This window comes from Hylaeus anthracinus, unplaced genomic scaffold (genome assembly GCF_026225885.1).
Source record: "Hylaeus anthracinus isolate JK02 unplaced genomic scaffold, UHH_iyHylAnth1.0_haploid 11978, whole genome shotgun sequence".
Classification (NCBI taxonomy): domain Eukaryota; kingdom Metazoa; phylum Arthropoda; class Insecta; order Hymenoptera; family Colletidae; genus Hylaeus; species Hylaeus anthracinus.
The window spans coordinates 3,496,133-3,506,991 of record NW_026534326.1 but is presented as its reverse complement, the minus strand read 5'-3'; the positions used below and the strand labels follow the sequence as shown (position 1 = coordinate 3,506,991).

The 10,859-nt window shown below is 40.0% G+C and overlaps 1 protein-coding gene across 1 annotated transcript in view; it reads left to right on the top strand.

Moving 5' to 3' along the window:
• Positions 1 to 3,891, top strand: part of LOC128896892 (sex-lethal homolog) — a 27,012-nt gene extending 23,121 nt beyond the window's left edge. Inside the window, exon 6 of the mRNA XM_054160460.1 lies at positions 1,471 to 3,891. Within this exon, the coding sequence (XP_054016435.1) occupies positions 1,471 to 1,724 (254 nt within the window). The 3' untranslated portion in view covers positions 1,725 to 3,891. The remainder of the gene's footprint in view (positions 1 to 1,470) is intronic.
• The last annotated feature ends 6,968 nt before the right edge of the window (positions 3,892 to 10,859 follow it).

Sequence of the window (10,859 nt, the reverse complement as noted above, 5' to 3'; positions counted from 1 at the left end):
CTCTCTCTCTCTCTCTCTCTCTCTCTCTCTCTCTCTCTCTCTCTCTCTCTCTTTCTTTCTTTCTTTCTTTCTTTCTTTCTTTCTTTCTTTCTCACTCTTTGTTCATCCGTCACGTATCTACTGTTCGTTCGCAACAAGTTGGCGAGGCTAACTCATTTTCTTTCTCACTCTGACCCTCTCTTCTGCTACCATGCGCTACGTTGTGATTGGCTGCAATGACAAAGGACGACAGCGAACATATCGAGACAGAGTGGTACAGAATGACGACTTTACAGCATCGGCGTAGGCCTCCTAATCAAAGTGCCGACTACATATTAAGTGTAAGGGTGTTTATATTAACATACAGTCCTATAAACACTTATACAGATAACGAAAATCCGAGAATGACTAAGAAAAGAAGACCGAAGCCAACAGCACCGTTATGTTGCGGCAATAGATATTAGGTTGTCCGAAAAGTTTCTTCCATTTCATTAATAAGTAAAACATACACGATATTTTGTGTCTAATGTTACATTATTGAATTGCGCACGATTCAGTTTGCTCCGTTACTGTTACAACATTAACCTCTAAATTAGGTTGTCTGTTTATATAAACATTGCCATAAAAAGTAACTGAGTGCAAGTCACGGAATAAACTTTTCGGACAACCTAAGTGGAACGTATAAATTGTATCTTTTTCTAGTAGACACTACAGGGTGTCCCAAAAATGTTTGAGGTCCTTCAAAGGGATGGTTCTATAGGTGATTTGAAACAACTTTTTCCTTGGCGAAAATGTTGTCCGAGGCTTCGTTGAGGAGGTATTAACGGAAAACGTTGACCAATCAGAGCGCGCCTATACCGTTGGAGCACTCTGATTGGTCGGGGTTTTCTCTTAATATCTCCATAACGAAGCCTCGGACAACATTTTCGCTAAGGAAAAAGTTGTTTCAAATCGCTTCCACTTTGTATATACAGGGTGTCCCAAAAACGTTGTAACACTTTGAAAGAGGTGGTTCGGGAGGTGATTTGGAATAATTTTTTCCTTAGCGAAAATGTTGTACGAGGCTTCGTTGAGGAGATATTAACAGAAAACCCCAGATCAATCAGAGCGCGAGTAGGCTGCGGTAGGCGTAGGCTACGCACTAGGCGACCGCCCTCCGCCGACATCCTCGCGCTCTGATTGGTCGAGGGTTTTCCGTTAATATCTCCTCAACGAAACCCCGCACAACATTTTCGCTAAGTAAAAAATTGTTTCAAGTTACCCCCCGAACCACCCCTTTCAAGGACCTCCAACATTTTTGGGACACCCTGTATAATGGTAAGTCACGTGAATTCTGTCAAATCAATTGATCTCACTCTATCCCGATATGCTCGCCGCGTCGTCTCTTTTCACCGGCCGCAGCCAATGACGACAATTTGTCGCGAACGTACTATACCTAAAAAATTCACCCAAGTTCCCGCTGACTGTAAAGCCTTTAAACGACTTTTCCAGGTGGTAGTAGCGCCGTGAGCGGAGGAGGACGAGGCAGAGGGATCGGCGGACCCCCGGGAATGGGAATGGGGATCAGCGGAGGGGGACCAGGGATGATAGGCAGGGCCGGAGGATTCGGACCACGTGGCGGGCCCCACGGCAGCTTCCTCGGCGGCAGCGGCGGTCCGGGCGCCATGAGAATGGAGAAGATCCACCCTCATCGCTTTAACCCCATAGGCATGGGCGGTGGTTACGTCCAGTCGCACTTCTGGTGACCTAGCGTCGACCTGGCGACCAAGACATCGGCTACGTACCTTTCTTCGTTTCATCGGAGACAAACCAGCGGCGACTGTCGCTCGTAACTGCTGAGAACGTTACCTCGAGCGATCGCGAAGTCTCCGGGCGTGATACGCGGCCACTAGAGAGATACTCGTCTCTGTACACAGGGTATACGTCAGAGACGATCGCTCGACGCTCGAACGACAAGGACAGACTGACTCGAAGTGTAAATTATTTCTTTCTCTGCACGCCACGATGCATAGTATTTAATAATGTTTCTACGTGCCTGTACCAAAGCTCGCAACAATTAGTATTGCGCGTCGAGTGATGGGCACTCGGTTCCCTCCCTAAGCTGTTATCGCTTCGAATCTTGTTGAAGGGCTCGAAGAGCCACGGTTTTATCCTCGGATACTGTGAAAGTTTTGAAACGTCGGATGGGGAGTTCTTGGCGAGACGTTTATGGTCACTTTTAAGCTCCTGCGAGAGTTAAATGTTATGTAGCTATTGCGCCGTTTTAGGAGAATGAGAAAAACCTTCAGAGGAAGACCTGGTCTTCCTTCCTTTCTTGAAACTTTGTACGCTGGTAGATTTTGTCATCTCGATCAAGAAAATATAGCATTGTAAGAACAGAGATATGAAGATACATTTTTCAATTACTTACAATCAAAGTTTCATTGTTGAAACACAAAAGGGTTTCTGCTGTGTAAGCCATTTATGTAAGCCATTGAACTAATAAAATGAATAACAGAGATGGGTAAAACCCTATGCTTCGAATAAATCTGAAGTCTGCAGATACATTTGTCTCGTTTCCTCTTTTGAAAATTTTCCAAAGAAGGAAACGAGACAAACATACCAGCAAACTTTAGATTTATTCGAAGCCTAGGGTTTTGCCCATCACTGATAAAAAATAACAGAAGGGTTTCGTAAAGCTAGATTGGAAGGTGGATTGTAGTGGAATGGTAACGGATGAAAGTTTTGTGGTGCTAGGGTTCGATTCTCTGCGGATGGATTTTATTCTTTTGTTTTTAATTGGTCTTTCAATTGGTTTTAAAATAATTTGATTTTGTATTTGAAGACGCGACTAGAATATTGCAGAAGAAACTGATAATTAGATCTTTATCCAAAATAAAATCTTGGCAAACACACCTACAAAAATTGTACCTAAATAGAAATTTATTTTACTCTGCAAATACTATAATATGAACTTTACCCTCAATATCTTTTACACTCTTACACACAGTGTGCATTTTGTAGTTTCTTGCACGTTCAAAGTCCCTATAAATGCATAAAAATCCACAATCTGCTTATAATACACTAAATTAACAAAGTTTAGGAAGAAGAAAATTGCATTATATATAGGATTATTGCAATTTAAGACGCAAAAAATTGCAATAATGAAACTTTGAACAATGAAACAACACAAACATCTAAAAATTAATCGACTAAAAATCGCCTGCCTCTATAACACTATATTTTCTTAAACATGACTATATTTTCTTAAAATCTACTGGTATACAAAGTTTCAGAAAAATGGGTGACTCGAATGTCTTGCGCTCTTGTTAATTGTAACACCGATGTTCAGGTTAAGGTCTAGTCGAGGCCTTGAGACGTGGCATAGTAAAGATTGTAAGTGTCGAGGCATTTAGGTCACTTGCAAGGAATGGACAATATCTAAATCAGCTTTAGCACAGCGGTAGAGCTTCAAATGCTGAGTATGGTATATAATTATGTGCAGGTCTGGGTGCTTCAAGTTGATGGTTAAGAGGATATTTAAGTCACTACATTTGAAAGGGACTAGCTAGAAAAATATTGAGAGGGCCAGGGGAAAGGAAGGACATTATTTATGTTATCTGAGAGACTAATTTTAAACATCTTCATCTGAAACTATATGTACATATAATTATAATATATATAGCTTTGGGTACCCTTGGTTAATAGTTAGGAAGATTTGAACCCTAAGAGACAGTAGCTGACCAAAAATTAAGTTCGACAGGAAAAGACAAGAAAATTATTCATGTTACTCAAGCTTCATTTGCAAAGATGTTATTATGCTCAACTTTTCAAGCTCTATCACCCATTGCAAAGGGCCACTTGAATCACCTTCAAAGAAGTCTCCTTCGAAGGACTCCTTGAAAGAAGTCTCCTTCGATTGACTCCTTCGAAGGACTCCTTGAAAGAAGTCTCCTTCGATTGACTCCTTCGAAGGACTCCTTGAAAGAAGTCTCCTTCGATTGACTCCTTCGAAGAAGTCTCCTTCGATGGACTCCTTCGAAGGAGTCCTCTAGTTACAGGCGCGCTAGAAATACAAGATAGCATAAAGATACCAAGTCTGTATTATAAATAATTGTCGTTACTGTAAGTTACTACACTTCTCTCTGTGGTCACCCGTTAATGTAAGTTCCATCGACGCTTCGAACGACCCCGGGCGTTTCAAGACTTTCGAGACACCTGCGGAAATCTGTTAATTGGAGAATTTTTGTAAACCACCGTAAAGAATCCAATGGTGTTCGAAGCGATCGAAGCGCGCATCTTAAAGCCCATCACTACCGTCTCCGCGTCGCTTTCCATTGTTAATCGATTTAACTCCCTCGTCTAGCTTTAATATCTCCGTTCCAATCTGCGTTAAATTAGCGGCGTTACGATAATTAATGCTCGCCGATTAATCTTAAGGTACAAATCCCTCGGCCACCGGGCCGCCGTTTAGGATCGAACGTAGTCAGGGGCCTCGGTGGCAAAGTCACGCGCTAAATTCGCTTCGTTTCTTTTTAAAATTCAATTTTTTCCGTCTGCCAAGAGTGAGACTACTTTTTCTCCTGAACTCTTAACTCTTTTGACCCTGGGACACGCACGTCCCAGCGAATATTTCCGGATGCCATTGGGAAAATTAAATTTGCTTTCCATGTAAAGAAAACTGAACTTATCGCGGCCTTTGATTTATAGCCGAGCGTAGTTTAGTACAATTTAATTTCTAAAAGCGAGTAGAGTATAGACAGAAAAAGAGCTAGGACGAAAGGGTTAAAGATCAGAGATTGCGAATATTGTTCTCTCGTTCTTCTCGTTTTAATTATTCGTGTAACTTATCGAACGAAGATCGGTGTTTATGATTGTACGACGTAATAGTAAGTGTTTAAGTATAGGAAGAAAAGTGTTCAGCGCCGAAATGACATAGTTAAGGGGTTACAGGACGCTGTAACGCGTTGCGAAGCTCTCTGCGGACCGAAAGTGCCAGACCAACAGGAAAAGACAAGAAAATTATTCATGTTACTCAAGCTTCATTTGCAAAGATATTATTATGCTCAACTTTTCAAGCTCTATCGCCCATTGCAATGGCCCACTTGAATCACCTTCAAAGAAGCCTCCTTCGAAGGACTCCTTCAAAGAAGTCTCCTTCGAAGGACTCCTTCAAAGAAGTCTCCACAGGTTGCAAAGTCTTGCGCAAGGTACTTTTACAAAGAAGTACAGATTGAATGTATTTAACTATTCTTTAGAAATCCAGCTCTATGGAAATTAGCTGTGCATTCACAAGAGGTAGTTTCACCTTGTTAAATCTCTCTATCAATCTGCAATGTTTAATCAGAATCAAGCATGAAAGGCTAAACACTGTAACAAATTAATTAGTTAATTAATTAATTCACGCTGTAATTCGCCACTGATGGGTAATCGAGAACTACCTGAAGCTAAGACGCGTATTACCTTGCTTTAATCCTCGTTAATCGATTCTCCTGGTGCTTTCGACCTGCGCGAGGACTAGTTGAATTGTATAGGGACGCGAATATCGTGGAACGATTCAGGTTTTCGATGTCCAAGTCCCCGAGTTCGTGAGAACGGCGCTTTAAGGGACGGGGACACGTTGAGAGCGGGAGCTGAGAGTTCTACGTGTTGTTGTACATTTCCTTTTTAATGGTTCTAACTTGAAACTTTATCGAATGTTTAACCGTTAAGCGTGAGAGCGAGTGACTGAGAGCGAGTGTGTATAAGAGAATTTTATCGAAGTCAGCGTACAAGGATACTGTGTTTCCCGACGCTTCGGACGGCGACGGGCCACGATGGCTGCGGAAATTGTTTGTAACCGAATTCGCGAGTCTCGAGGGACCATCATTTGTCCCAGTTGATCGTTCTATGAAACAACATTTTGTTAAAGCACTGAGATTTATAAGTCTGAGTATACTTGACAGGTTTTCAAGATTACTCAAGGTTTCTGAAATTAAGAAGTACAGCTGGGGAAAGCATTAACAGTTCTACGAAACAAGATTTTGTTGAAGTACGAAGAGTGATAAGTCTGAGAATACTTGACAGGTTTTCAAGATTTCTCACGGTCTCTGAAATTAAGAATAGTGGTACAGCGGAGAAAAGCATTAATATAAGTTTGAGAATACTTGACAGGTTTTGAAAATTACTCAAGGTCTCTGAAATTAAGAATAGTGGTACAGCGGGGAAAAGCATTAACAGTTCTGCTAAACAAAATTTTGTTAAAGCCCTGGGATCGATAAGTCTGAGAATACTTGACAGGTTTTCAAGATTACTCAAAGCTTTTGAAATTAAGAAGTACAGCTGGGAAAAGTATGAACAGTTCTACGAAACAAAATTTTGTTAAAGCACTGAGATCAATAAGTGCAAGTTAGTTAAGTTTTAAGTAGAATAAGTTCACTTATCACTCGAGAAAGTCGTCCATAGAGATTTGTTTTAATTAATCTATTTGCATGCGATGGATTAAATGTACGTTGTACCACGATTGCTAGGACACCTTGTGTCTCTTTTCGGATCATCATCAGTGTACTTAAGAGGGTATACGTGTGTGACCCGATCGGCCATCGTGGCCCGCCGGCCCGTTACTTGTACATAAATCGGAATGAGGAACACATCATAATCGCGGCACGTCGTAGAAAAATGAGACTGACTTTTTATAGGGGACAAATTTTATGCGAACACACGCTGCCCCGTGTATAAGCGGGAGTCGTATGTATCTATCGTACTTTTTAAAACGGAAAGGAAAGAATATCGAAATTGCCTTATTATTATTATTAATATATATACAGGGTGCGTCACCTGAGATCTGTATATTAAATATCTCCTTTGTTTTCAATGATATTAAGATTTGTCTGTGTAAGATTTTATTTAAGGTTATATTTTCTGAGACTCCACGGTGATCAATGACTTTTTTAAATGTAATGAAGTATTTTTAATATGGTAGTCATGGAGCTGATGAAAAGACAAAGTCAAAGGTGTATAATAAGGTGACCTCGAGAGGAGTTGTTGTTATAAGACCGATGAGATTTGTAACTAAAATATCTTCATTGTTTTTAACGGTACAAAAAGATGTCATAGGAGGAAACTGTTTGTCTTTTGATCAGCTAGAAGAATACAATATTGGAAATACCCTGTTCCATTTTAGAGAACACTGATGCCCTTGAAATTTCAGAAAATATGCCCTTGAGACACCTTTTGTGCATATGGTAATATTGTCTCCAGGAAATTGAAGTGTTTCTGCCTGAACATTCTTTCATACTATCAAAAATAACAGATATATTTCAGGTACAAGTTTTAGGTGACTCACCCTGTATATATACAGTCGGTCTCCCAAGTATTCGTACTCTCTCCATCGATGAAGTTTCTCTAAATTAAATACCAGGTCTGATGTTCCAAGATGAATGTTTCATTATAAGTATATGCACCTGTAAAGTCTATTCAATTACATGTTTATAATGAAACGTTCATCTTGCAACATCAAACCTGGTATTTAATTTACAAAAATTTCTTCGATAGACACAGAGAGTACTGATACCGACTAGCCTGACTGTATATATACATACATATATATTATATATGTATACATAAGTCTCTAGGCAGCCGAGCCTAGCGATTTCTTTTATTAAATTAATTAATTCGTAATCGCGTTCGCCGCAAGACAAATGTATCGTTGTACTTTAATCCCTTCGACGACGGAAAATTCCGATTGGCGATCGCCTCCGACAGCGATCCACCCGATTCTATTGTTATCATCGACGAGAGCGTCGTTCGTATTTTCCTCAACGCGTAATCAATCGCGAGGTGTATTGATTAATTTTCTCCTTTTTTTTTCTTTTTTTTTTCTCTCGTTAACGTCATTCTTCGTATGATCACACCCGATAATTCTAGTTATATAAGAATCTAATTATTTAAGACGAAATAAATATCTGCAAACGGAGCACACACGTTGTTTGGTAAACGCATTGATTTCTCGATTAGGCGAGATTTCCAGCATTGTCAGCTTAGGAACGTTGCTTGGCGGGCCAGAATACTGCGGGACTGTTTACTGTTAGGATAGGAGACTTTAACGTCTAGGAAGTCCTGAGAAAATAAGACATCTTTTTTATGGTAATGAAATTTGTTTATTGTGATAAGGAAAAATATTAGTCAGTTGCATTCAAGCATTTCTTTTAATATTGACTGGCTGGTTTTAATCAATTTTCAAAAACTCTACAAATGCTAGAATTCACAAAGCAATTGTGTACTTGACAAAGAATGCTTGTTTAAGATTCGAAGAGACTTTGGAAAATCCTGTCGCAGTCATTCAGTTCACAGGAATAAATGACTGCCTCATCTTCCGTTACTGAAACTTGTGTATTATAATAAGGAAAAGTATTAGGCAGTTGCATTCAAGCATTTCTTTTCAACTATCCACGTTTAATTAATCTTCAGAAAATCTGCAAATGCTAGAATTCACTAATTGTGTAAAGAATGCTTGATCGATGGCCTAATATTCCCCATTCTCAAATAATCATAAGTCTCTAGGAATTATTTATCGTAGCTCCACTGGCACAAAACTGTTTAAGAGCCTTAAGGCGATGCAATGTCTGTCGATACAGCGTGCAGGTCCATCGATGCGACCCCCTGGTACGTTGTTGCCCTTCATAAGGCAGCTTGCATTAAAAAGTAAGCAAAGTGCCCGATGATGAGCCGCGACGTAGCCAGTGGAACTTCCTGTCACTCGTGTCCATGTCACAGTGAATTTATCAACGTCTCTCTGTGGTCACTGTCCGGTATTTCATTCTCACTGTCCACTTTCCAAACACTTGCTGCATTAAATCCATTTTCTTCTCGAAGATGCACCAACCCAGAAGGGAACTTTCGTCGTGGCACCAGACTGATGGACGGCAGACGCGACAATGAACGATTTTCGTTTGAGGATTCGTGAGCTTTGGCCAGAAACTTTATAACGTCGTGATTTCTCCACCCACAGGATGCTGCGGTCAAAAGATTAGCCAGCTAATCGCGAAGAGGAAACAGGAAGGGGCGGATAGCTGCAGCACGAACCGAGATATCATCTTGGGTAGATTTAGGTTTAAGGGAAAGACTGCCGATAGGGAAAACCTAGAACATTTCCTTCTTAGAGAATTCCAGGTCGACATCCTCTGGAAGGCAAGCTCGAAAATACAAATTATGAATACTGGGATAAATTGCTGTTATAGTTTAAATTTCTTTTATGGAGACTGATACCTTGCTGTAGTGTCGTTGTCTACTTTTTGAGGATATGTATCCATCGATATTCATCTCCTGATAGGAGTTATACAACAGAACCATTGACAAGAATCTTCCAAACTACATCATTTTGGTATCAGAAATTGTAATGTAAACAAATACCTTGTTGACGGACACCTTGCATGGCTTTGATGTCAATTGATGGAAGACCATTGATGTGAAGCTAGTTGTTACGTTGAAACATTTATGATTTTATATATATTCAGCACCGAATAGGAATTATAGAATAGAACCATTCATAAGAATCTTCCAAACTGCACCATCTTGGTGTTAAAAATTAAAAAGACCACTGACGTGAGGCTAGTCGTTATGTTGAAACTTTTATAATTTTATATATATTCAGCGCCTCATAGGAATTATAAAAGTGAACCATTAGAATCTTCCAAACTGCACCACCTTGGTGTTAAAAATTGTAATGTAAACAAATACCTTGTCAATGGAACTATTGCTTTGAAAGAGTAATTGCTACATATCGCCTTGAAAATGTAGATAATGGGTACACATTTTTACAGTCGCATGAAGGAATACAGAATGATCGAAGAATACAGACAAGATATGCTAGATAAGCCTTACAGATTCCGTCAATTAACAGACATAAGAAGACACATTATTTGAATCATAAATATTGCCATACGAATAAAAACTTTTCTTTGATGTATCATAGTTCTTTAAAACTGTGAGAGTGCTTTTATAAAGGTAAGTGTCCATTTGTCTTTAAAGTGATCATTTACTACTTCCTTTCTTTGCTTTTCACTTTTTATTATTTTCAAGCATTATCCAGAACATCCGTAGGATTCCAAGAAGACTAGCAACGCATCAGAACATCTACAAAAAGTAAATCTTATATTATCTTCCTGTTATCCTCTCTTAACACTTTATTTACCTATTTAGAAACAGTCTACAATTTAGAAAAGAATTTCCTACTACGATCCATGTTAATATAGCCTGACATTAACACCTGAATCCTGTTACTAGGTACACCCAAATCTCTCCAAGAATTTAGCATTGCAGACAACCACCATTCCAAACAAATTGCAGAAGGTATCGTACAGTCAACAATTTGGAAAAGAATTTCCTACAGCGATTCCTCTGCGAATGGATTGCAGGAACATTGTGATTAAAAACCTGCAAAGGATAATCTTCTCTTCTAGAAGAGACCAACTATTGGAAGCAACAGTTCTCTCAGATTGCCTTTACCTAGCGTGCAATGTGGATGGAGATGACCTATAGTGACCCGAGCTCGTGAAACACGCTTTGACGTGTGAAGTATTTAAGGGTCTAACTGGGGAGAGGCGGCGGTCCCTCTTGACACGGTTGCAGAGAATTTGTCTGGTTCGTTAGGTAAATACGATCGCCCTCATCCCTTGACCTGCTCGAGTGTTTCTCAGACCCTCTTTCTTGCATCGTTCCCCCTCGTTGAAAGCTGCTGTCGAATTCCCCTCGGAAATGCACCGCGGTTGGCGTCGACATCTGCCGCACGCATGGTAAGGAGGATGTCTTTGGGTTTCGCCAACGTTTCACTGGGTCGTTTGGAACAGATATTTTAGAGACTCGGTCTACAGAGACCTTATTCTACGATGAAGTGAAATTACTTGTAAAGATATGACTATTAG